Source organism: Martes martes, assembly GCF_963455335.1.
Source record: "Martes martes genome assembly, chromosome: 3".
Lineage (NCBI taxonomy): Eukaryota > Metazoa > Chordata > Mammalia > Carnivora > Mustelidae > Martes > Martes martes.
This window is the reverse complement of record NC_137890.1, coordinates 130,905,838-130,933,588: the sequence shown is the minus strand read 5'-3', so window position 1 is coordinate 130,933,588 and position 27,751 is coordinate 130,905,838. Positions and strand designations below refer to the sequence as shown.

Genomic DNA, 27,751 nt, shown 5'->3' with positions numbered 1-27,751 from the left:
TCAGCATGTTAGGTGCATTAAAGGCATTTTTTTTCTTTTTCCTTTTTTTAGAGAGGTTGTGTGTTCAAGAGCCGGTGCAAGTGGGGGATGGAGGAGGCAGAGAGAAGGGGTGAGGAAGGATCTCAAGCAGACTCCACACCCAGCACAGAGCCCCAGGAGGGGCTCGATCTCACAACACTGAGAACATGACCTGAGCCAAAATCAAGAGTCGGACACTTAACTGACTGAATGACCCAGGTGCCCCTAAATGCATTTTGACTTAAAATATTTTCAACTTACAATGGGTTTATTGAGATACAACCCCATGATAAGTCAAGGAAGATCTCTATCAGTCTTTTAAAACAACCCTCCTGCAGAGAGTGCAAGTTGTCCCCCAATACCTAATGCTTCCCTTCATTATAATAATAGAATTCCTTATTCTTAGCTGGGTACATGGCCACCCAGAATGAAAACATTTCCTAAACTCATTCATAGCAAAGTGTGGCCACAGGGTATAATTTAAAAATGGTATGTGCAACTTCAAGGAACTGAACTCAGAGGCACACCCTTCCTTTTCCTTCCCTCCGTCCACCTTCTGCTTAGATAGTTGACATGTTGGCTAAAGCAGAAGGAGCCATTTTGGACCATAAAATGGAAGCTACATGTTGAGGTTGTAATTTAGAATAAAATAGATGGATCTTGGGACTCCTGGGTGGCTCAATCTGTTAAGCATCTGCCTTTGGCTCAGGTCATGATCCCACAGTCCTGGGATCCAGCCCCACATCAGGCTTCCTCCTTCAGTGGGAAGCCTGCTTCTCCATCTCCCTCTGCCTGCCCCTTCCTGGGCTTGTGTGCATTCTTGCACTCTCTCTCTCTGAAAAATAAATAAAATCTTTAAAAAATAAAATAAAATAGAAGGATCTTGATCTTAAAGATTTGTGGAGCTAGCATCCCAGCCCTGGATGCCCTATGCACATGGAAGAAGGAAATACACTGGGTTAAGTTCCTGTTACTTGTGGATTTTTGTCACTCACAGGCAAATTTAACCCTAACATAAAACCAAACAACTGAGAAAATGTGTTTTGTAGTGCAAGATGAGAGTACAAATGATGAAGTTGGTTCAGTCTTCTGAACACTCAATCTGATCATCCAGCTTCTGCCCAAACATTTCTTCTTCACAAGGCACCCCATTATTTCAGATTTTGACAAAACTTTCATAAAATTCTTTTATTGACTTAAAATATTTTTCAAAGTATTTATATTTAAAATATAATAATATAATATATAAAATGTTTTTTTTTAAGATTTTATTTATTTATTTGACAGAGAGAGACACAGCAAGAGAGGGAACACAGCAGAGAGAGTGGGAGAGGGAGAAGCAGGCTTCCTGCCAAGCAGGGAGCCCAATGTGGGGCTTGATCCCAGGACCCTGGGACCGTGACCCGAGCCAAAGGCAGACGCCTAACGACTGAGCCACCCAGGTGCCCTATAAAATATTTTTTAAAGTATTTTTATCCTTGAAATAGATACCTATTTTTTCTTTCACATAACAATCCTTCAAACATTATAAGTTATGCTCACCACAACTTTTCCTGCTTTCAGATTAAACATCTGTAGTTTTTTAGTAAAATTTATTGAGCACTCACTATGTTCCAAGGGCAGTGCTAAATGTTTTTCATACAATAAATCAGTTAACCCTGTTAAGAGGGCGTTATTATCCCCATTTACAGATGAAGAAACTAATAAGGTTCCAAGGTTGAGGAACTTGCTAAGGGATTGAAATCTGTGCAGTCCCCATCCTCTCTAGTTCTAAGACAGGATTTCTAGACTCTTTCCAGGTCCCATTCGTCACTGTCTCCCACAAAATGCAACACTCAAAAGAGAATACAATACTAAGACATGTCTGAAGGACAGAATACCCTGGTACTACCAACTTTCTTCTTATTATTAACATGGTTTAAAATAGTATTTGATTTTTGACAATCATTTATAGTATTAGTTAATATCAGGCTTATAATTCTATATAACAACCTGTATGTACGCAAGATGTTTTCTAAATCTAAATTTACAAAGTTTATGCTAATTCTCTTAAAATTTCATCTTTAAGTCCACCACTTGAATTTAGCTATTTTTTTTTAAAAATCTTATGTTGCCATCCAATTTATCAGCTAGCCTACTAACTTTATGTCCTCCATGACAAATCAAAATGCCCTCTACAACTAGATAACTGAGAAAGTTAATGAGTTTAGAGTTGGGCACAAATCTGTAGAAATCTTCATCCGGGTAGATAATACAACCTGAAGATCTAGAAATGTTCAGTGAATCTGAATCTGGGTTTTATTTAGAATTGGTAAAAGACTGATTAAAAAAAAATTTTTTTTTAAACAAAATGCTGATGGTTATCAAAGCTGGCCCATGGGAATTTGAGGAATCACTGTACTCTTCTTTCTATTTTGGTCTATTTGGAAATTTCCATTTGATGAGGTGATTCTACTTTATTTAGTTTAGTCTTCTGAGAGTACCTGATAACCTACCACACACTCACCTATTCTGTGGTAATAAGGCGTAAGAACTGAGGCTTTTACACAATTGGTTCCTCCCAGCACCTCTGCTAACATTTTATAAATCTGCTGCTGTGCTCCACTCAAGCTGCCAATATCTTTATGAAAATAAAAATAATTAGTGCACTTAAAATAAGTTAATCAGTTTCACATGAAAATCAACCCAATTGTACTAACCAAAAAATCAAGATTAATATTTTTAACAAGAGCTTAGATATAATACCACATGCAATGACATTAAATTCAGAACGATACAATTTCTGTGCTCTCTACCAGAGAGGTTTAGTGTCCTAAATATTAAGAAAGTCTTATAACATAAATCTCACCTATAAAATGGTTCTATCAAACAGGTCATGGCCTGTTTGGTCATCGTTAACCCTGGTGTCATGGTTGGGCTTAACAAGGTGCTGCTACTTATTAATTCACCTTGGAATTAAAATTTGCTGTTCGACCCAAAGACAACTCAAACCTTTATTATACTGTTGTTGACAGAAGCGGTCATGAAACCATGGAATCTGATACTCAGGGCACTCCAAGCAGACTGCTCTATTTAATTCCATAAGACGAAATTGGACCCTCATATTTAGAGATGAACATAAAACTGAAATCAAAAACAAAATATTAATGGATTTTGATAGGTGGGATCTAACAAAGACAATCCATTTTTTTACATTCATTTATCCCCATTATTTGTATTTTTTTCCTCACATTATAAAATCATTTCATTTGCACACACATGCTTTATATTTTTTAAATTATTCAGTGGCATGATTAGGACCAACTCCTATGTTGTTTTCACTAATCACAAATATGACAACTACATTTTTAAAAATACTACCAAAGAATTTTCATTGACCTAATATTCCACATTTAGGTGTCTATCCTAAAGAAACAAAGATGAGGTCAATGATTTATGTATAATAATCATTATTTATAATGAAGAATTGGAAACAACCTACATGATAATAAATGTTATTACATACCTATCATAGCAGAATATACAGACACTAAAACAATCATGACATCAGAAAATATTTGATGGCACGCAAAACTGTTCAAAATATAGTTCAATGACAAGAGGCAACATAGAAAAATGAATATACTAATAATCCAAAATTTGTTTTAAAATACATATAGATATATAAACATATACATAAGAATAGGAGGGAGACAGAAAGATATACTCTAAAATATTATTAAAAGTGGTAGTTTCACTTGGTAGTAAAATTATGAGTTAGCTTTTATTTCCTATTTTATACTTTCCTATTCTCCAAATTTTCTCCAGAAAGTAGGAAATACTTTCATTAAAAAATACATATTTAGGGCGCCTGGGTGGCTCAGTGGGTTAAAGCCTCTGCCTTCAGCTCAGGTCATGATCCCAGGGTCCTGGGATCGAGCCCCACATCGGGCTCTCTGCTCAGCGGGGAGCCTGTTTCCTCCTCTCTCTGCCTGCCTCTCTGCCTACTTGTGATCTCTGTCTGTCAAATAAATAAATAAAATCTTAAAAAAAAATACATATTTACATTTAAATGCTTTAGCGTAGGTAGAGAGGAAACTTGAATATAAAGTATAGGTAATGGTTTAATAAATTGTAGATACTGCCTTCAGCTCAGGTCATGATCCCAGGGTCCTAAGATGGAGCCCCACATCGGGCTCCCTGCTCAGCGGGGAGCCTTCTCCCTCTCCATCTCCCACTCCCTCTGCCCCTCCCTCTGCTTGTGCTTTCTCTCTCTCTCTCAAATGAATAAATAAAATCCTTACAAAAAAAAAAATGTAGATACGCACATTCAAGTTGAGAATCCATTCTGGCTAAGAATTTGATGTTAAAAATTGCCTTCAGCAGATCTTCTGGAAAATACCCAAGAGTGGCCAAAGAATAACCAAGAAACACTAACATGAGGGGATTCAATCCATCTGAAACAAAATTAAGATAAAAAAATTATAATGTACAGCCACCTCACATATACATAAGCACACACTTTATTCAGGTCAACCCAGGTTTTAAAAAAATGATACAAACACAGCCTTGACAAAGCTAATCTATACTGTTACCAGTCAGGATAGTGGTGAAGTGCTGACCTTTGCGGGGGAGCAGAGTAGGAAAGGGGGACAGGAGAGAAGACACTGTGGTAATGCTCTGTTTCTTCACCTGGGTACTAATTCCTTAGGTGATTCAATTTCTGTAAATTCATACTATGTGCTAAGGATATGTAAATATTCCTATACTATTATTTGACTTCCATAAAAAGTTTTAAAAATTGTTTTGTAAAGAGAAAGAATTCAAAACAAAAAGGTCAGTAGTGTATGTGGTTAAGTGGTCCAAGTCTCTATGTATTGATATAACAATATCACAGATGCTCAGAATGTGTTAGGTATCATTCTAAGCACTTTACATATATTAACGCATTGAAATCTCACTTCAATATACAGTAGAAAAAATTATTATCTCCCCTTTGTAAATACATGCACAGAGGCACAGAGAAGTTAAATGACTTGCCTACAGTCACACGGTTGGCAAGTGGACAGTGAGGTTTAACTCTGAGAGCCCAGCTCCGGAGCCTGGACTACTAGTCTGTGTTGCTGTTAGGGATCTCAAATATCCAGGCTGAGTGTAGACACATACGAAGCTCAGGTTTCCAAGAGCACCTCCTCCCTTATCTGTCACCCAACAGCAAAGGTGCAGTGAGGTTATTTAGCGGATTTTCCTCACCCAAGAGACATTTCTGATGAGAAGGAAAGGGTCTCTACTGGCAGCAATATTCTTAGAAAGGACAAAAAGGACGTTACATCTTTGCTTTCGGATTTTTGCTGAGTTTATTTCATAAATCAAGATCAAATCACAAATGAGGTTAATAGTGACCTGTCAAATCTAATAATTATTCAAAATAAAAATATTATGCCATTATTTAAAATTTTACTTATAAAGGTCTCCAAGCATTTTCCATTCTCTTAGTAAGTCTTAAAAAAAAATAATAAATCAAAGCTGTATTTCTCAAACTTTCTTCTCTTAAACTATTTATTTTATTTTACTTTTTTAAAAGGATGTGCTTTCACTTCCTTCCGGCTATTGGCACAAGACTGAACAACCAGGAAAGCACAATAAGTCTCAACTTAAAGTCTGCTCTTTCTACATAATTGTGTTACTTAAAAAGAGGTATATATGGGGGTGCCTGGGTGGCTCAGTGGGTTAAGGCCTCTGCCTTCGGCTCGGGTCATGATCCCAGGGTCCTGGGATCGAGCCCTGCATCGGGCTTTCTGCTCAGCGGGAAGCCTACTTCCTCCTCTCTCTCTGCCTATTTGTGATCTCTGTCAAATAAATAAATAAAATATTTTTTAAAAATGGAGGTATATATGAATGCCAAACAGGCATACGTCCATTCATGACTAAATATAACCATATCACAGCAACCCATTTTACTTGTCTATTCACAAAGTAGTATCAGACATGGCTATCATATCACAGTGCCAGTCAATGGCAGGGGAAAGGAATAAAAAAACAATATCTAGACTGTAAGAGACTAAAGAGGTATCAACCTAATGCAATGAGTGGATGTTGGGTCCAAAATAACCCCCCTAAGAGGTATTTTTGAGACTAATAAGAGAGATTTAAACATGGACTGTATATTAGATATTAGGGACTATTAATTTTCTTAGGTGTCATAGTAGTGTTGTGGTGATAGAAGAGGTCATGATCCTTGGTAGGCGTATGCCTAAGCAATTAGGGGTGAAAGGTCATGATGCCTACAACTTACTGTGAAATGGTTCCAAAAAAATAAGAGAGCAAGAGAAACAAACAGTAAAGCAAATAATGATAAAATGTTAACAATTACTAAGTCTGCCCAGTGAGAATATAGGCACTCTTTGATTTTTTCCATTTCTTCTTTAAGCTTAATATTTTTCATAATAAAAATAGGTAAATTGGGACGCCTGGGTGGCTCAGTCGGTTAAGCTGCTGCCTTCAGCTCAGGTCATGATCCCAGGGCCCTGGGATTGAGTCCGGCATCGGGCTCCTTGCTCAGCAGGGAGCCTGCTTCTCTCTCTGCCTCTGCCTGCCACTCTGTCTGCTTGTGTGTGCACTCTCTCTCTCTCTCTGACAAATAAATAAATAAGATCTTTAAAAAAAAAAATGGATACAAACTTTTTTTAGGTCTAGAACTCATGGCTATTATGGTTACCCCTTAAATGAGAAATATTTCTTACCACAGTGGCAATGGTATCCTCCAACATACTCACTCAATATATTACCAAACAATATACCTACTTAAGTAAGAATTCAGGTATTGAATGCAAATCCTGAAAAATTCATCATTTTGAGGCGGATCATAGTTCATGATGCTAAATGGAAGGATAATACCAAGGATCACAAAAGGGTGGATCTGTATAAACACAACAAAATGTTATAGTTTAAACTTCAGTAAAATGAAACAAAAATTTAACCTAATTATTATTCTGGGTAGAAATCTTTTTCTAACTTGCCTAGAGTAAAATGATAAATGCATCACTACTTACTAGTTTTTCCAATTGTTATAATCTACTTAGTACCACCAGTAGTTTCTAGTACCTCTAAGTATCAGTGCAGAAAAAATTAATCAGATAATCTGCAAATTAATTTTGTTAGGTGTAAAATCCTGTTGCAGAATTCATTAGACATTAAAATGAACAGGAAATAGTATTACTAATTTCTATGGTTATCAGTCCATTTTATAGACTCATCATATAATGTAATTAAGGAAGTTTATAATCATTTTTCTTTCATTCATTCATTTTTAAAATATCATTATTCACTCATTCAACTAAAACTTATTGACTGCCAGGTACTATGCTAAACAAGTAAGACAGATTTTTATTTTATTTTGGGAGAAATACTGTCTCCTAAGTAAAAGCCTTATCCTGATATAGATTTTTTAAGTGAGCTGCTTCTCACATAATCCAAAAGGCAACATTTTACAAGTAAGTTCCAGAAATAAATTTGTAAGAAGACACACTGACAATTTAAGAATACGGAAGTCAGTGTACACCCTACATTTCCCTCATTCTTTTTTTAAAGATTTTATTTATTTATTTGACAGACAGAAATTACAAGTAGGCAGAAAGGCAGGCAGAGAGGAGGGAAACAGTCTCCCTGCTGGGCAGAGAGCCTGATGCAGGGCTCGGTCCCAGGATCCTGGGATCATGACCTGAGCTGAAGGCAGAGGCTTTAACCCACTGAGCCACCCAGGAGCCCCTTCCCTCATTCTTTACACGTATCTCACACTTTTGAATGTAGTCATTCTTAAACAGTAAAAGTAATATCACAGGATTATAGAAAATAAGAAAAAAGAAAACAAAATTCATACTTCATTTTCTTAAAACAATTAGTATTGTTTTAAGCATTTCTTTCTAGACAATGAGTTTTGACTACAGTCTTAAAAATATTGTAGTGAACCAAAAGATGACTGCTATACTCCCCAGATCTACACTGCTGGAGGAAAAAACTTTAGAGGAGAAACAAACTGCTGAACCAGATGCTAGAACTTAACTTTTAAAATTCAAATTCCAGGGAACCTGGGTGGCTCAGTGGGTTAAAGCCTCTGCTTTCGGCTCGGGTCATGATCCCAGGGTCCTGGGATCGAGTCCCGCATCGGGCTCTCTGCTCAGCGGGGAGCCTGCTTCTCCCTCTCTCTCTGCCTGTCTCTCTGCCTACTTGTGATCTCTGTCTGTCAAATAAATAAATTAAAAAATAAAATAAAATAAAATTCAAATTCCAGGGGTGCCTGGGTAGCTCAGTTAGTTAAGTATCTGCCCTCAGCTCAGGTCATGCATGATCTCAGAGTCCTGGGATCCAGCCCAGTGTTGGGCTCCCTGCTCAGCAGGGAGTCTGCTGGTCCCTCTCCCTCTGCCCTTACCCCACCCACCACTGCTCCAGTTCGCATGCACTCTCTCTCTCAAATAAACAAGATCTTTAAAAAAATAATTAAAACTAATAAAATTCCAATTCCAATTAAGTTCTCAAAGTACTTATGATAAACATTTATGCTTTTAGAAGTTGACAACTATTTAAAACTCATTATCACCTTTTCAATCTGCTGAACGACCACTGAGGCTATCCTATCAAGTAGCGAAGTACTAAGGTAGTTAGTTCTAGAAATAAAAGTTGCAATCTCTGCAACATTTTTGTAATTAATTTCATCCATCAAACGCTGTAAAGTAGCAACTGTTTCTTCAAGAAGTGACTCGGCAAACCAGTCTCCTTTTAAAGATTTAAGTTCTTCCCACAATAGATTCAAATTGTTGCATTTTCGTAATCTCTGAAGACCATAGTGATCTAGTTTTTGAAGTAGTTTCAGTTGTTTCCCAGTGGTATTATCCAGATATTTGCGATCATAATGAATCCATCTTAAAACAGATGTAGCTAAACCATTCAGGTCATTTAGGTCACACTGCGGTAAAACAGCTTCAATTCGAGACATTCCCACTTCATCTAGGTGAGGAGATGGAAGAATGGAAAGAGTATAGACCAGGACGGAAATCTCACTAGGTATAAAACTAATTTTCAAATAACTGTAAAGGAAGGAGAAGAAAATGAAAAGAACAAAATTAATAAATCGGCAACAAAACACGAAAAATATTTAAAGTCTGAGTACATCATTATCATTATTATTAACAGGTGTGATAGGTTTAAAATACAAGTTAATTTAAGAAGGGTTAGAGGGGTGCCTGGGTGGCTCAGAGGTTAAAGCCTCTGCCTTCGGCTCAGGTCATGATCCCAGGGTCCTGGAATCGAGCCCCACGTCGGGCTCTCTGCTCAGCGGGGAGCCTGCTTCCTCCTCTCTCTCTCTCTGCCTGCCTCTCTGCCTACTTCTGAACTCTGCCTGTCAAATAAATAAATAAGATCTTAAAAAAAAAAAAAAAGAAGGGTTAGATAAACGTAATGACAGGTCCACAAAGGACTACCATAAGTCTTGAGATTTTCTAAGGCACATCTCAAATCTTTTATGCAAAAATGAAACCATAGTCCCCAGCATACCAAAGATCAGGGTCAAAACAATGTTTCTAGTGCTGTTGCTAGAGACAGATTTGGGGCTAAATGTTTGATATGACTTGTTAGGAGCTGGTATGACTTGCCATACACTGATCACTCAGTAACACTGGTTCCCTTCTCATGCCTCTTTTCCCAAATTCCCATGGTAACAGTCCCACCCCCAAAGTAAGAGACCAGCCACCAAGACAGCAGTTGTTAAATTACAAATTTAAAACTGGGAGTTTTTAAAGACTCTTTTGGGGGGTGCCTGGGTGGCTCAGTGGGTTAAAGTCTCTGCCTATGGCTCAGGTCGTGATCTCGGGGTCCTGGGATCGAGCCCTGCATTGGGCTCTCTGCTCAGCGGCGAGCCAGCTTCCTCCTCTCTCCCTCTGCCTGCCTCTCTGCCAACTTGTGATCTCTGTCAAATAAATAAATAAAATCTTTAAAAAAAAAAAGAGAGAGACTCTTTTGACTTAGAAGTACTAGAAGAAAAAATCAAATGTAAAATAAAGTTGTTGAGTTACTTTTTAAAATATTAAATTAGCATATTAAAATAATCATAGTAGCAATGTTAGCAAGGCTCCATCAACACAGGCATTCTCCTTTACTTATTAAACTTAAAAAGTAATTACATTATTTGACATGGTCAATCCCTGTCTAGGAAACTAGCCTAAGAAAGTAATCTAAAGGGTGCCTGGGTGGCTCAGTTGGTTAAGCACCTGCCTTTGTCATGATCCCAGAGTCCTGGGACAGAGTCTGACATCGGGTTCCCTGCTCTGTCTGCCTTTGCCATTCTTTCTCATGAATAAATAAGTAAAATCTTTTCCTAAAAAGAGAAAAGAATCTAAAATATGAGCAAATGGCAACTATACTTCAATTAAAAAAATTTTCTAAATACACAGGATTACAAATAGATAAAATGCTAGTAAAGATTTGTGTTATGTATCATATTTTTACATGGCTAAAATTTGAAAATTAAATGTTCAATGAGAGAACATTTAAATAAATTATGGTACAGTTATATGATGGGTAATTTCCGGTCATTAAAAAGATACACAAATAGTTCTAAATGATGTGAGAAAATGCTAAGTGGGTAAGGTTAAGTAGGGGAAGAAAGTACAAAACTGTATTCTCAACTAGGAGGGAAAAAAATTTTACACACATGTTAAGTACATATCACAAGTAAATAAACCAAATTGTTGTCAGTGGATGAATGAGTTTAGGAATGATCTTTGTTTTCCTTTTTGTACTTTTTTCTATTTCCCAAAATTTTCAAAATGATTTTTTGAAATTTTATTTTATTTTTTCAGTGTTCCTAGATTCATTGTTTATGCACCACACCCAGTGCTCCATGAGATACGTGTCCTACTTAAGACCCACCACCAGGCTCACTCTTTCCACCCCCCTCACCCTCCACAACCCTCAGTTTGTTTCTCACAGTCCACAGTCTCTCATGCTTTGTCTCCCCCTCCGATTTACCCCAATTCACTTTTGCTTTCCTTCTCTTAATGTCCTCCATATTATTCCCTATGCTCCATAAGTGAAACCATATGATAATTAACTTTCTCTGCTTGACTTATTTCACTCAGCATAATCTCTTCCAGTCCCATCCAAGTTGATACAAAAGTTGGGTATTCATCCTTTCTGATGGCTGTGTAATATTCCTCTGTGTGTGTGTGTGTGTGTGTGTGTGTGTGTGTGTACCATATCTTCTTTACCCATTTGTCTGTTGAAGGGCATCTTGGCTCTTTCCACAGTTTGGCGATTGTGGCCACTACTGCTATGAACATTGGGGTACAGGTGGTCCTTCTTTTCACTACATCTGTATCTTTGGGGTAAATACCCAGTAGTGCAATTGCAGAATCATAGGGTAGCTCTATTTTTAATTTTTTGAGTAATCTCCACACTGTTTTCCAAAGTGGCTGCACCAACTTGCATTCCCACCAACAACATAAGAGGGTTCCCCTTTCTCCACATCCTCTCCAACACTTGTTGTTTGCTGTCCTGTTAATTTTGGCCATTGTAACTGGTGTAAGGTGGTATCTCAGTGTGGTTTTGATTTGAATTTCCTTGATGGCTAATGATGATGAGAATTTCTTCATGTGTCTATTAGCTATTTGTATGTCTTCTTTGGAGAATTGTCTGTTCATATCGTCTGCCCATTTTTTTATGTGAATATCTGTTTTTTGAGTGTTGAGTTTGAGGAGTTCTTTATAGATCTTGGATATCAGCCATTTGTCTGTAGTGTCATTTGCAAATATCTTCTCCTATTCCATGGGTTGCCTCTTTGTTCTGTTGACTGTTTCCTCTGTCGTGCAGAAGCTTTTTATCTTGAGGGAGTCTTAAAAGTTCATTTTCGCTTTTGTTTCCTTTGCCTTTGGAGACATGTCTTGAAAAAAGTTGCTGTGGCTAATGTCACGGAAGTTACTGCCTATGTTCTCCTCTAGGATTTTGATAGATTCCTGCCTCACGTTGAGGTCTTTTATCCATTTCAAGTTTATCTTTGTGTATGGTGTAAAAAGAATGGTTGAGTTTCATTCCTCTATACATAGCTGCCCAGTTTTCCCAGCACCATTTATTGAAGAGATCATCTTTTTTCCACTGTTTATTTTTTCCTGCTTTGTTGAAGATTATTTGACCAGAGAGTTGAGGGCCCATATCTGGACTCTCTACTCTGTTCCATTGGTCTATGTGTCTACTTTGTGTCAATACCATGCTGTCTTGGTCCTCACAGCCTTTGTAGTAAAGCTTGAAATCAGCCAACGTGATGCCCCCAGCTTTGTTTTTCTTTTTCAACATTTCCTTAGTGATTCGGGGTCTTTTCTGGTTCCATACAAATTTTAGGATTGTTTGTTCCAGCACTTTGAAAAATGCCAGTGGAATTTTGATCGGGATGGCATTGAAAGTATAGATTGCTCTGGGCAGTATAGACATTTTAACAATGTTTATTTTTCCAGTTCATGAGCATGGAATGCTCTTCCATGTTTTTGTGTCTTCTTCAATTTCTTTCATGAGTGTTCTGTAGTTCCTCAAGTACAGATCTTTTACCTCTTTGGTTAGGTTTATTCCCAGGTATCTTGATAAATGAAATCGATTCTCTAATTTCCCTTTCTATATTTTCATTGTTAGTGTATAAGAAAACAATTGATTTCTGCATATTGATTTTGTATCCTGCCACATTACTGAATTGCTGTATAAGTTCTAGTAGTTTGGGGGTGCAATCTTTTGGGCTTTCCATATAAAGTATCATGTCATCTGCGAAGAGAGAGAGTTTCACTTCTTCTTTGTCAATTTGAATACCTTTTATTTCTTTTTGTTGTCTGATTGCTGTTACTAGGACTTTTAGTACTATGTTGAACAACAGTGGCAAGAGTGGGCATCTTTCTGGTGTTCCTGATCTCAGTGGGAAGACTGTCAGTTTTTCCCCAATGAAAATGATATTCGCTGTGTGTTTTTCATAGATTTTATGAAGTTGAGAAACGTTCCCTCTATCCCTATACTTTGAAGAGCTTTAATCAGGAATGGATGCTATATTTTGTCAAACGCTTTTTCTGCATCAATTGAGAGGACCATATGGTTCTTGTCTCTTCTATTATTGATTTGTTCTATCATATTGATTGATTTGCAAATGTTAAACCACCCTTGAATCCCAGGGATAAATCCCACCTGGTCATAATGGATAATCTTTTTAATGTACTGTTGGATCCTATTAGCTAGGATCTTGAGAATCTTGGCATCCATATTCATCAGGGATATTGGTCTGAAATTCTCCTTTTTGATGGAATCTTTGCCTGGTTTGGGAATCAGGGTAATGCTGGCTTCATAGGAAGAGTCTGGAAGTTCTCCTTCTGTTTCTATTTTTTGAAACAGCTTCAGGAGAATAGGTATTATTTCTTCTTTGAATGTTTGGTAGAATTCCTCAGGGAATCCATCAGGTTCTGGACTCTTGTTTTTTCAGAGTTTTTTGATAACTGCTTCAATCTCGTTACTAGATATTGGTCTATTCAGGTTGTCTATTTCTTCCTGTTTCAGTCTTGGAAGTTTATAGGTTTCCAGGAATGCATCCACTTCTTCTAGGTTGCTTAACTTATTGGCATATAACTGCTGATAATAATTTCTGATGATTGTTTCTATTTCTTTAGAGTTAGTCGTGATCTCTCCCCTCTCGTTCATAATTTTATTAATTTGGATCTTTGCTCTTTCCTTTTGGATTAGTTTGGCCAGTGGTTTATTGATCTTATTAATTCTTTCAAAGAAACAGCTTCTAGTTTCATTGATGTGTTCTACCATATCTATAGTTTCTAACTCACTGATCTCTTCTCTAATCTTAATAATTTCCCTTCTTGTGCATGGGGTTGCCTTAATTTATTGTTGATTTTCTAGTTCTGCAAGGTGTAAAGAGAGCAGGTGTATTCGGGATTTTTCAATTTTTTTGAGTGAGGCTTGGATGGCTATGTATTTCCCTCTTAGGACCATCTTTGCAGTGACCCATAGGTGTTGGACTGATGTGTCTTCATTCTCATTGGTTTTCATGAATTGTTTAAGTTCTTCTTTGATTTCCTGGTTGATCCAAACATTCTTAAGCAGGATGGTCTTTAGCTTCCAAGTGTTTGAATTCCTTCCAAACTTTTCTTTGTGGTTGAGTTCCAGTTTTAAAGCATTGTGGTCTGAGAATATGCAGAGAATAACCTAAATCTTTTGGTATTGGTTGAGCCCTGATTTGTGACTGAGTATGTGGTCTATTTTGGAGAAAGTTCCATGTGCGCCGAAGAAGAATGAGTATTGTTTTAAGGTGAATGTTCTATATATATCTATGACCCATCTGGTCAAATGTGTCATTCAAAGCTCTTGTTTCTTTGTTGATTTTCTGCTTAGATGATCTGTCTATTGCTGAGAGTAGTGTGTTATGATCCCCTATAATTAATGTTTTCATATCAATATGACTCTTTATTTTGGTTAAAAGTTGGCTTAAGTAGTTGGCTGCTCCCATGTTGGGGACATAAATATTTACAATTGTTAGATGTTCTTGGTGGATAGACCCTTTAAGAATGATATAGTGTTCTTCTGTATCTCTGACTACAGTCTTTAGCTTAAAATCTAATTTATCTGATATGAGAATCACTACCCCAGCTTTCTTTTGAGGTCTGTTGGCATGAAAGACAGTTCTCCATCCTTTCACTTTCAATATCTTTAGGTCCAAAGTATATCTCTTGTAGACAGCATATGGATGGGTCCTGTTGTTTTATCCAGTCTGCAACCCTGTACCATTTTATGGGAGCATTTACGCCATTCACATTGAGAGTGATTATTGAAAGATAAGTTTTTATTGACATCATGTTGCCTGGGAAGTCCTTGTTTCTATGACCATCTCTGCAAATTTCTGTTCTATGTCACTCTTGGGTTCTTTCTTCTTTTATAGAACACCCCCCCCTTAATATTTCTTGTAGTGCAGGCTTGGTGGTCACATAATTTTTTAAACCTTGCTGGTCTTGGAAGCTCTTTATCTCTGCATCCATTCTGAATGTCAGACTTGCTGGATAAAGTATTCTCGGCTGCATGTTCTTCTCATTTAGTGACCTCAATACGACTTGCCAGCCCTTTCTGGCTTCCCAGGTTTCTGTGGATAGGTCTGACGTTATTCTGATGGTCCTTCCTCTGTATGAAAGGAATCTCTTCCCCTTAGCTGCCCTTAAGACATCCTCTCTAAATTTATGACTCGTGAATTTCACAATTATGTGCCTGGAGGTTTTTCTACACTCATTGATCTTGGGGGGAGTATCCTCTCTGCCTCTAGGACACAAACACTTGTTCCAGTCCCCAGATTAGGGAAATTTTCATCCAGTATTTGTTCAATTATATCTTCCAGTCTTCTCTCTCCACTCCCTCAGGGATCCCAATAATTCTGACATTGGAACGTTTCATGGTGTCATTTATTTCCCTAATTCTGTTTTCATGGCTCTTAAGCCGTTCGTTCCAGGCCTTCTCCTGATCCTTCTTTTCTATCAGTTTGTCTTCTAGATCACTAATTTGATCTTCTGCCTCACTTACCCTGGCTGTTAGAGTATTTAGATTAGATTAGATTAGATTAGATTAGATCTCATTGACAGCATTTTTAAGGTCTGCCAGATTAGCTCTCACTTCCGCCCTTACCATTAGTTGCCACTAATGGTCTTCTCCAACCTAGCCATTGCCTGGATGATTGTTACCCTGACTTCCATTTCCAACATGTTGTTTTATGTTCATATCCAGTAGTTCTGTGCCAGAGGTCAGAGTCTCTGAATTTTCCCTCTGTTGGGTGTTCCTCCTCCTAGTCATTTTGGTGAGAGGTGGTTGAGGGGATGTATGGCTGAATATATCAACCATGATCCAGTCAAGGTGCACCTGGCACACAAGGGCCATTTTGCTTGCTCAGAGGTCATGCCATTACCGCCACACTTTATACATCCATGACCCTGTGGCAGCTGAGTGCCCTGATCTTCAGGCACAACCCAGGCAAGGACAGCCAGCATAGAATGTTCAGCATAAGATGTTTAGACTTGGAGCTGCTCATCACATGAGTAGGGTACAAGATAACAGCTGCAGCCACAGGTGGATGGGTCAGGACAGCCAGGCAGTCAACAGCAGTGCCTTCCAAGTTGGGATTTGCTCATTCCTCGGTATAGGGTGCTGTTCAGATTTGCCAATCACAGTTTTAGTTCTGACATGTAAAGAGCTGGAAATCACCACCACACAATATAGACATCTTGCTGCAAAGGTTAGCAAGCTTAGCAGAAGGCATGACACACAGGGCAAATGATATGTCAGAGATCCAAAAATAGCTGTTTGTGAATTTCAGAGAAGATCTTTGAAGTATTATGACTGTCGCAATGATTTATTCAAACGTGTTCATAAAGAGGGACCAAAATGGTAAGCATCTCGAACTCTGAAGAAAATGGACGAATTTAATCTGATGCTCTCTTGCAAACCATGGGTCTCCTGAGCATCTTTAGAGTACATTAAAATGTAGCTTATGACTTTCTTTGTTCAAATTATTGATGAACGCAGCTGCCCGGTGTCTGCTGGGGGAGATAGTGCAGGGCTGTGAAGACACACCCGCAAAGGTGGCAGTGGTGGAAGGCCCAGGCTCCATGCATAAGTGCTACAAAATGATTTTTATACAGTATTTGGCCCACTGCCTGGCACAAAGTAGGTACCCAATTAGTACTAAATGAATATTTTATCCTTGTAACCACAAAAAATAGATACACCCTTTTATATATATTTTAAAAAAGGGACCCAAAAGCTTTATCTGTTTGCAGAATTGACCTAAAGGGTAGAACTCTCAATATGTACCAACCTTGTGATATCTGTCTAAAAATACACCCCCAACAGATACAATCTCTCCAACCTCCACTTGATGTTTTTCCTGGAAACACTTCCTCAAATTCCAAAACTTACATGTGCATGTGTGTTTATTTATAATACCACCACATACCCACCAGCATGACTAAAAATAGAAAATAAAAATATGGCAAGTGTTGGCAGGGATGTGGAGCAACAGGAATGCTCAGCTCACATTCTGCTGTTGGGAATATAAACCGCACAGCCACTCTAGAAAACCATTTACCAGATCTACTGAGGATGAACGTATGTATAACCTATGAACCCACAATTATACTCCCTGGTAAATATCTACAGAAATGCATACATATATTTACTAAAAGATATATATGAGGATATTCATAATAGCCAAAGACTGGAAATAAAATATTCATCAATTGTAAAATGGATTTATAGTAAAATATTGTTGTTATATCCTTACAAAGAAAACACAATATAGCAAAAACATGGGTAAATCTCATAAACATAATTATTGAGCAAAAGAAGCGAGACACACCAGACACACAAACTAATGCACACAGTTGGAACTAGGGGTGGTAGCTAACCTGGGGGTTGAGAGAAGCAGAGTAATGAGGAGGAGAAAGGTGTACTGTATGTAGATTACATTTCAATATGGTTTAAAAAAAAAAGGCCACATTATTCTAGTAAACGAATTCCCTGTGTTCCCTGAATGGTTTCAGGAGCTATTTATAGGAATAGTTATGTGAATAGTTTAATTAGACTGTGTTCCCCCTAAAGTCTACTTGATACTGCTTGCACTGAAATAGGAGAAAGTGAGTACCTATGATTTCCATACAACATCCCCCAACTAACTTTTTGATATTTTATTTTATTTTTTTTAAGATTGTATTTATTTATTTGACAGATAGAGATTATAAGTAGGCAGAGAGAGAGAGAGGGAAGCAGGCTCCCTGCTGAGCAGAGAGCCTGATGTGGGACTTGATCCCAGGACCCTGAGATCATGACCTGAGCTGAAGGCAGTGGCTTAACCCACTGAGCCACCCAGGCGCCCCTAACTTTTTGATATTTTAAACCCCAGAGACATATAAGGGCCCTCACTAACTCAGGATTTCTAGATTTTAACATTATCATATTGCTTCAAGTCATTTTACAAAGGAAATAAAACATCACGGGTAAATTAGAATTTCCTTTGACACACCAACTTCTGCTCTTATTTTTCTGTTAGCATACCTATAGGCAAACAGTACTGTGTAATTTCAAATTTTTAAATAACATTGTGTAGACCAAAGAAACCATGTCCCTGGGCCAGTCTGATACTTAATATAGAACATAAAATTCTTTATTCAGAGGCTATGTGAAAGTCTATGCTAAATATGAAAAGGATGAAGAAACAGTAATCCTGCATATAATCACCTTGGTAAGAAGAAAGTTATTTCTTCAAGGGTGAACTTTCTACTAACATATCTAATAAGCTAAATTTTCACCTCATAAAGTGCCATCTCTTATTTTTCAATTCAAATCCCTCTTAACCTTAATGGCATACCATTTTATTATAATAAAAATCATTTTCAACTCTATGCCAATTTTTTGATTACGGCATAGGGTCCCATGCCTTGTCTTTCAGGAATCAAAATAAGAAATCAAACTAGTACAGAAAAACAGAGAAGAAAAAGATTAATCTAATTAATTAATTAATCTAATTTTAGTTTCATTCAAGTCATTATATTTTTCATGGAAAACTCTATTTTGAGTCCATTTCCATAAACATCCTTAGAAAACTGAGTAACTTCCCTGTTAAAATACAAATGTTATAGTCATGGAGAAACAGAAAATGTTAAATTATAAACATAAAAATACTTTTTCAGTAACATTACTCTTAAATGTCTTATTTTTAAAATTACAAATCAAAAGATTTAATATGCTTTAAAACAATTAACATGCCTTAAAACAGGCAAGAAAGCAGATTGAAGGCCCCTAAATATGAGTGCTCCCAAATGGAGTTTTGCCTTGTTGGGCAGTTCCAGTCTTCATAGTTACTGTATTTCTGCAGGGAAGGAAAATGCCTTGGTTTTTTTAATGTTATTCATCGCTGGGAAACTCATCGCCCTACTGGCTTCAACTGGCAGAACGTGCATGGGGAGAGAGAAGTGTGCTAACATTTTAAGTAATATGCCACTTAATTCTGCCTCCAAAAGTTCCAACAACTCTCCACATAATTAAACAGAACAAATACTGAGACTAGATTATAAAATAAACACTTTGATTTTAACCTTACCTACGCAGTAATTCTCTGAGTTTCACATAAAGCTCTTTACTTTGAAAATGTAGAAAAATCAATGCCTGAGTTATCTTCAATAACTCTACTGGTTTATAGTTATCCAAATGTTTATACAGGACGGAAGCAATTCTATAAAGAATGAGAAAACATATATTATAATCAATTCATTCATTTAGGTCTTAAATATTTACTGAAGAGTTCTTTCATGCCAGACATGCTCTGTGCTGGAGAAATAGCAATGAATGAAATAAGGTTTTCTGCTCTTGAAGATCAGTCTCAAAATGGTGACAGAAATGTAAACAATTAAAATAGAATGATACAAGAGCTACCAATAAAGTGTGAATGAAATAGTATTTAATTATTAATAGTAAGAGGGGAGAAAAGCATAAAGTTTCACTTTCTAAATTAAAAAAAATTCAGAACAGCCATCAAATTCCACATTTTCCCTGCAAAGAAATCTATACCAAGAGTTATTAACAATTATCAAAACTGATTTTCTTCCTTAATTCATTCGCTCTCTAATGGAATGGATTAAAAGCAATGAGAAATGCTAAGAGGGAGTATACTGGAAGAAATGGGGCAGAATGAATACCTTAAAAAGGATCATATAATAGGTAATAAAACATTAAGTATATATAATCTTAGCTTTGTATTTTTCTTCTTAAATTTCTTTTTAAAAAAGACAATATATGGCAGTATGATTTCAAGGAAACTGTGGTGTAAACCAATTCAAGTTCAAATAGATGCTCTCCACTTCCCTAGATTATGATGCTCTGCTTGAAAATAACAGCAGCAGCAAATGAAATGAAAAATGTTATAAACAATTTAAAAACCTTTATTTTAAAAAATGAACTATATAGATAATAATGCTCTAAGTGTTAATTCCTTATTTCTTCAAAACCAACAGCTAGATTATAGAAAAAAACATAATGCATCCCCAAGAAAAATAGTTACTTATGGATGACAAGCAAAGGTAACACCATGAATTTCAGGAAAGACTACTTTTTAATCAGATGTGAATTTCTGCTTTCCATCTCTTCCATTGCTCCCATCACTGCTAGGGCCTGCTGGCTGGTTAGCTCCTCTGACATCAATAATAGAGTTGATTTAAGTCTAGAAGTAAAGAAAAATATTTTTATGTTGAAAAACTGATGACTAGCTTATAAAAAGTTCTTTTTTAAAATAAGTTCTTAGGTAGGGTGCCTGGGTGGCTCAGTAGGTTAAGCGGCTGCCTTTGGCTCAGGTCATAATCCCAGGGTCCTGGGATAAAGCCTCATGTGGGGCTCCCTGCTCAGCAGGGAGCCTTCATCTCCCTTTCCCTCTGCCTCTGCCACTTCCCTTGCTCATTCTATCTCTAATAAATAAAATCTTTAAAAAAATAAAATAAGTTATTAAGGTAATGAATAGAAAAGAAGTATAAACAAAAACTGAATTCAATATGCAGTATCAATTTTCTCCCCACATAATAGGGGATAATATAAATGATCAAATAAAGAAAAATACACCATTTTTATCAAAGGAATTAAGGCTTCAGTATGCTCTAATCTTAAACTGTCTCTTAAAAAAATATAGACAAAAGGTTTTTAACTTGATACTCAAATAAGGTCATAATGATTATAAAATATAATTCAGTGAAATTATTCAGTACTACAGAGCTAAAGAACTAAAAACTAACATTCTAACAATATCCCAATTATCTTAAATTGAGTAAGATCTAATCAGGAAGTCAATATACCTGCATATTAACAGAAATTTCATATACTAAATACTTGCTGTGATACTATAAAATGAAAATTTATTTATTTTTTTTAATTTTTTTTTAAATTTATTTATTTGACAGAGAGAGATCACAAGTAGGCAGAGAGGCAGGAGGGGAGGTGGGGGGAAGCTGGCTCCCCGCTGAGCAGAGAGCCCGATGCGGGGCTCGATCCCAGGACCCTGAGATCATGACCTGAGCCAAAGGCAGAGGCTTAATCCACTGAGCCACTCAGGTGCCCCTAAAATGAAAATTTAAAAAGACAATCCATTTTTAAACCACCCAAAGTAGTGCGTACACTAATACAAGTACCTATATTTAATTGTATCTTTTAGAATAATTTCTTTTTTAATACTTTATTTATTTGAGACAGAGAGATAGCACACAACCATGGGGAGCAGCAGAGGGAGAAGGAGAAGCAGGCTCCCACTGAGCAGGGAGCCCAGTGCAGGTGGGGCTCCACCCCAGGACCCCAGGATCACAATGTGAGTCAAAGACAGACACTTAAACAACTGCCACCCAGGTGCCCCTATACAATAATTTAGAAAGCAAGCCCAAAACATGAAATCTGAAGGTAACAGGATAAATTAATTCTCTGTTCATACTGGATAGCTCTACACCATCCTTTTCAACAACCTTATCAAACATTTCAAACCCAGCTTCTACTCAAAGCTTTTCCCAGTCATTTATGTCCACATTTTTCTCTCATTTTCCTATCTACTATGTCTATCATCAATTTGAGTACCTATTTGTAACGGTATTGCAATATCAAGGTATTTACACATTTTAATTATATATACATTTCTATCCTCCTGGTTGGAATATAAATTCTTTGAAGGCAGGGAGCCAGTTAAATTCAACTTTTGTACTGCTTTAGCATATGAGATTCCAACAGTACTTGGTGGCAATAAATAAATAAATAAATTCAATAAAACCTCTTTAAGTAATCCTCTTGTTCCCATCTTGATACAATCTCTTAAAATATATCCTTAAATATCTTCATATAATTCAAAGGACGCTTAAAAATAAAACTCTCCGTGAATCCTTTGGTAAGAGAGTAATGATGTAGATAACCTCTATTATACAATGTTTGGAACCCCTGCTTAACTGAATCTACCAATCATATTTATCTCTTTGCTCATACTTAGGAATCATACATTAATTTAATGTTTGCCCATCTTTATATCCCAAACAATTCTATCTACATCAATATCTGGTAAAACTGGGAATTTTTTAAAAGATAGGGAAAAGATGAAATTCACTCCAACCTGATAAGGGAACATTTACCAAGGTGCTTAAGCAATCAATGCCTTTGGTGATGAATATGAAGACAAAGAACAGAATGGTCCATTGTTAGGACTATTGTAATTCTGAATATTCTACACCCCATACTAGAGATGGGAGAGTCTTATATCTGTGTGTAGTGTCAGTCATCTGGCCCAGGAAGGGAGAATAAAAACACTTAACTGGCATTCTCTACAGAGAATATCCATCTCCCTTATCCTTTCTTATGTTGGCCACCGCCATGGAGTTATTGGTCCTTTCTCAGAATTTAACAATAAATTGAGTTTGAGATGTAAATTAAAACAATCAGAAGGGATCAAAGAGCAGACAAAAGAGATTATTCTCCCTTCCAGAGCTGCATGGGGTAATATGTGTGCCTTCCAGAACTTCAAGGTCTAAGCTTGCAAGGTTCCATTCAATTACAACAAGAAAAGTAAAGCAATTTAAGCTGAACTTACTGTTTCTTTTCTTCAGGTCCTGCAATGGGTCCCAGTGCTACAAACAGTTTTACAAAGCCATCGGGGTGATCAAACAGAGGAATCATTTCAGTTAGCCTCTTTTTAGCCATTTTAATAAATTCAAAACTATGAAACTGTAGAGAGTGATACAGACTAAGTATTTTACTGATGGAATCCAAATCAAGGTCGTTCATATTGCTTAAAAACACTTCATTACACCTTTCTAATAGTGGGTAATAACTATATCTAATATTTCGAAGAAATATTACTATTCTTCTTGCAACGTTGACCTGAGAAGAATCTATGGTATCAAAAAGATGTTCTGTTTTGTTCACTAATTGTTCCTGAAAACGCTGTGATATTAAAGAAGATATGCTGACCATCAATACAGACAAGGACCTAAAAAGGAAAAAGATGCAAAGATTTTCACCTTATTTAAGAATAAAGAACAATCCTAAGACTAAATGATTCGATATGGAAAAGAACTAGTTAAAATATTATGGGTTTTATACCACAGAATTTTGCTTTTAAATATTCTTATGGGGCCTCCTAGTAATCGAATGTAGATTTTTTAAAACTGCAATAATATCTTTTGTTAAGTGTGCATAATATCTCATTCTATAGATAACTGCCTTGAAGGAAAATATTTTAGTGAAATTCACTCAGAAATCACTTTGGACCAATAGCCCATGAATGCAACATTAAAAATCTCAATTTTCATTTTTGGCAATAGACTTCACTTTGTTTGTTACTCCTTTCTCTTTGTATCTGTAACTTACTAATAAAAATCGTGGCAAAATATTTCTCACTAATAAATGATTTCATACTTTTTAATGTCTTATGCTAGGCAGATAGTAATATATGACAGTAAGTACTTAATATAACATAGCATTTAATATTTCTTCACTAAGAAATACTTTTAGGGAACATAAATCACTCTTCCAGGCATTGAGGGAGACATCAAAATTACAAAGGTGAGGTCCGGGCTTTCAAAACACAAATCTTACATAATACAAAAATCAGAAAACCACAAATACAAGAATGTACCCATAATGGATAAGAAATGCAAAATGGAAAAGGTATATAACAAATGTTCAAGGATGATAATTATAAAACATCTACAGAAAAAATGTAAACTATCTCAACCCTTAGGACAAGGGGACTGTTTGCATTTATTTTAGTTTCCAAATTTCTTCAACCTTTCCAATAAAACAAATATATTTTTAAAACCCGGTTGTATAATACTTTGACTTCTCGACTCAAATGTTTCATATTAATATTAAGCAACATTAATTGGTAACTTAATATTGCTATTTCATTTAACCATAAAACCTCTGAAATAACTTTTTTAATTTTATGTATATTTGTAATTGCAGTTTAGAGTAGGGAAATATCCAAAGATTTCATTAGATTCTCAAAGGGGTCTACAAGAATATTTTAAATTTTTTTTTTTTTTTTTTTTTTAAATTTATTTATTTGTTAGAGAGAGAGAGAGAGCGAGCACAGGCAGACAGAGTGGCAGGCAGAGGCAGAGGGAGAAGCAGGCTCCCCGCCGAGCAAGGAGCCCGATGCGGGACTCGATCCCAGGACGCCGGGATCATGACCCGAGCCGAAGGCAGCCGCTCAACCAACTGAGCCACCCAGGCGTCCCTACAAGAATATTTTAAAGTTAAAAAAATTTACACTGATTTTTATTTTCTCTGCTTTTACAAGCTACATTGCTATATGTTTGTAAAAATATATATATAACATAAAACTTACCATCTTAAGCATTTTAAGTATACAGTTCAGTGGTATTAAGTATATTCACATTGTTCTACAATCATTTCTACTATCCACCTGCCGAACTTTTTCAACTTCTCAAACTAAAACTCCCTACCCATTTAAACAGTAACTCTCAATTCTTCACCCCTGCCAGCCCCTAGCAATAACCATTCTACTTTCTGCTTTTATGAATGTGACTACTCTGGGAGTTCATTTAAGTGGAGTCATACAATATTTGTCCTTTTGTCTGGCTTAGCATAATGTCACCCATGCTGTAGCATGCATCAGAATTTCCTTCCTTTTTAAGGCTGGATAATATCCCATTGTAGCTATATATCACATTTTGATTATCCATTCATCTATCAATGAACATTTAGGTTATTTCCACCTTTTGACTATTACAACTAAAGCTGCTATTAACACTGATGTATGCTACAGACTAAACTGTCCCCTCACAAAACTCCATATATTAAAGTCCTAGCCCTCGATGTGACTATATTTGGAGACAGCGTCTTTAGGAAGGTAATTAAAGTTAAATGAGGTCATTGGGGGCAGCAAACTTGTCAGCTTTTACAGTAAAGTAAAATCTCAAATATTTCACAGATTTCAACAGTTTCGTGTTCTGTTTTAATACTTTATCTCTAACTCCCACAGCAACATTGCAAAGGAGATTCCAAAGTAGTACTATTTTATAGATAAGGATACTAAAGTTTCAAGAGATTAAAGTCACATAGGTAGTAAGTGGTAAATCTAAATGTATATGTATCCAAAGCCCAGATCTATCATATATTTACCTTAAGTCCTCTATGGTTTCCAGGTTCTTATGTACAATATTGGCTATTTTTCCCATTAGTGGACTGAAATATAAATGTTGACTTGCTAGGCAAGAGGAAAATTTTGACAGCACATTAATATCAAACCTGTTAAAGGAAATATACAAAGGATATCATTACTATTTACGTTCACTTAAAACACAATATACAATTATAAAATAAAAAGCCATCAGAAGTATTAATATACTAATATATTACTAATACAAAAGGAATATTTTTTAAATGTTGATTTTTTTATTATTATAAAAGTAACCCATGCTAACAATTAAAAAGTCAGATACTATTGGAAGATTTTTTTTTTTTTAAGATTTTATTTATTTATTTGACAGACAGAGATCACAAGCAGGCAGAGAGGCAGGCAGAGAGAGAGGGAAGCAGGCTCCCCGCTGAACAGAGAGCCCGACGCGGGGCTCGATCCCAGGACCCCGGGATCACGACCCGAGCCGAAGGCAGAGGCCTCAACCCACTGAGCCACCCAGGTGCCCCAATTGGAAGATTTTTTAAAGGGAAAAATCACTTGAAACTATTTGAATCATTAATCTATTCATTTTTTGAGGTGACAGATCAATTTCAACATAAGATTCTACATTAACAAAACCACCACCACTATAACAAGACTGTGAATTTTTCTATAGGAAAAATGATCCCATTTCTTCAATAAGAAAATGGCAAGACAAAAGAGAAGGAAGGAGAATTGCTACAGATTAAAAAAAAGAAAAAAAGAACTCAGAATTCACTAAAACAGGCAAAAAGAAGTTCACAGCAGCACAATATGTTAATAGCAAAAAACTCGAAACAATCTAAATATCTATCAAAAATACACTGGATAAATTGTACTTATTCCTAAAATGCCACACAACAATAAAAAAGAACAAACAACTGAATCATACAAATCATGGAGGAATCTTTAAAACAAATACATGCTAATTCAAATACATGCTAATTACCCTTGCTAGAGTCCATCATATAGTGTTAACCCATAATGTGTCCTATTTGAATCATTACAAATTATGTTTACATAACATTTATAAACATTTTAACAAAACAATTGGTTAATAGCTAATGTAGTAACAAAAATTAACATAACAGGCCACAGAGACCAAAAAAACCATGAGTTAATGTTATTTTATGATACTACTAAAAATTCTACATAGGAAATACAAGAGTTTTAAAAATTTTTAAATATTATCAAGATGAAAAAATGAAAGTATCATTAAAAATAAAAAACATCATGTAGAATAAAATCTTCTAAGCTATTTTGAAATGAAAAATTAAAAAGAAATGCATGGTTGACTGGGAAGTACAACTGTAATTTGAAATTGAACTGTTTAACAGAAAAACAAAAAAAAAGCATCTATTTTACAACTGATTTGTTCATGCAGCATAATTACACATAACAATGCTGCTTTAAAGAAAAAATTTAAAAATTTGAGCTATTGTCAACAATGACCAATTTTAACCCAAAAATCCAGTTTGGACTGCTCACAAAAGAAACAAGATATTTCTCCTTACTCTCAAAAAAAGTTAGTTACAGATAAAGAGAGTGCAAAAATGGTGAAGAGAAGACAGATGGGTTTAGGTCATGAGACTTACTAAAATCACAATTCAGTAAATGTAGAATTTCTCAAGCCAGAGAACTATTTGATCCTATTTAATTTAATCCAGTACATATCAACAAAGGCCTAAAGAACTCGCCCATATGTAACTACAGTTTTAAGAATGTGTCATGGTTTATGACATGGTTTACTTTAAGAAGCAATATGTTGAAAGGTCTTAAGATGGGGTAATAATAACCAGTGTTGAGCCTGCTCTTCTCTGTCTACAGGTAAATATCCCATTGTTTCTTCTGCACCTTAGTCAATCCTTTCCTTTCTGCCCTAGGTTTCTACTTGGTTTAGGAGAGCTGTTCTGTTTTGTTGGTTTTGTTTTTTCACTTTTTAATCCCCATTTCCTATTTTGGCCACTCCCCCCAACCCCACACACACACACTTTCCTTGTGGTAACCATCTGTTTGTTCTCCATCCCTAACAGTCTGTCTCTTGGTTTGTCACTCCTCTCTTTCTTTTCTCTTTGCTCATTTGTTTTGTTTCTTAAATTCCACATATGAGTGAGATTATATGTTATTTGTCTTTCTCTTATTTCACTTAGCATTATACTCCCTAGCTCCATCCATGTTGTTGCAAATGGTAAGATTTCATTCTTTTTAAAAACTGAATATTCTGGTGCGCCTGGGTGGCTCAGTGGTTTAAGCCTCTGCCTTCAGCTCAGGTCATGATCTCAGGGTCCTGGGATTGAGCCCCGCATCGACTCTCTGCTCAGTGGGGAGCCTGCTTCCCCCCACCCCTGCCTGCCTCTCTGCCTACTTCCGATTTCTGTCAAATAAATAAAATCTTTTAAAAAATACTTTATTTAAAAAAAACTGAATATTCTATTGTATAAATGTACTATATCTTCTTCAGCCACTCACCTATTGAGCAGCTTCCATAGTATGACTATT

At 36.2% G+C, this 27,751-nt stretch overlaps 1 protein-coding gene across 1 annotated transcript in view; it reads right to left on the bottom strand.

Annotated features, from left to right (window-relative positions):
• The window catches only part of FASTKD1 (FAST kinase domains 1), a 48,701-nt gene that overhangs the window by 5,161 nt on the left and 15,789 nt on the right, over positions 1-27,751 (bottom strand). Inside the window, exons 4-12 of the mRNA XM_080798425.1 lie at positions 25,216-25,341; positions 22,658-23,056; positions 20,162-20,272; positions 19,157-19,288; positions 8,594-9,080; positions 6,802-6,916; positions 4,326-4,454; positions 3,010-3,141; positions 2,525-2,638 (exon numbers count right to left, since the gene is read on the bottom strand). Coding sequence (XP_080654551.1) covers positions 2,525-2,638; positions 3,010-3,141; positions 4,326-4,454; positions 6,802-6,916; positions 8,594-9,080; positions 19,157-19,288; positions 20,162-20,272; positions 22,658-23,056; positions 25,216-25,341 — 1,745 coding nt within the window. The remainder of the gene's footprint in view (positions 1-2,524; positions 2,639-3,009; positions 3,142-4,325; positions 4,455-6,801; positions 6,917-8,593; positions 9,081-19,156; positions 19,289-20,161; positions 20,273-22,657; positions 23,057-25,215; positions 25,342-27,751) is intronic.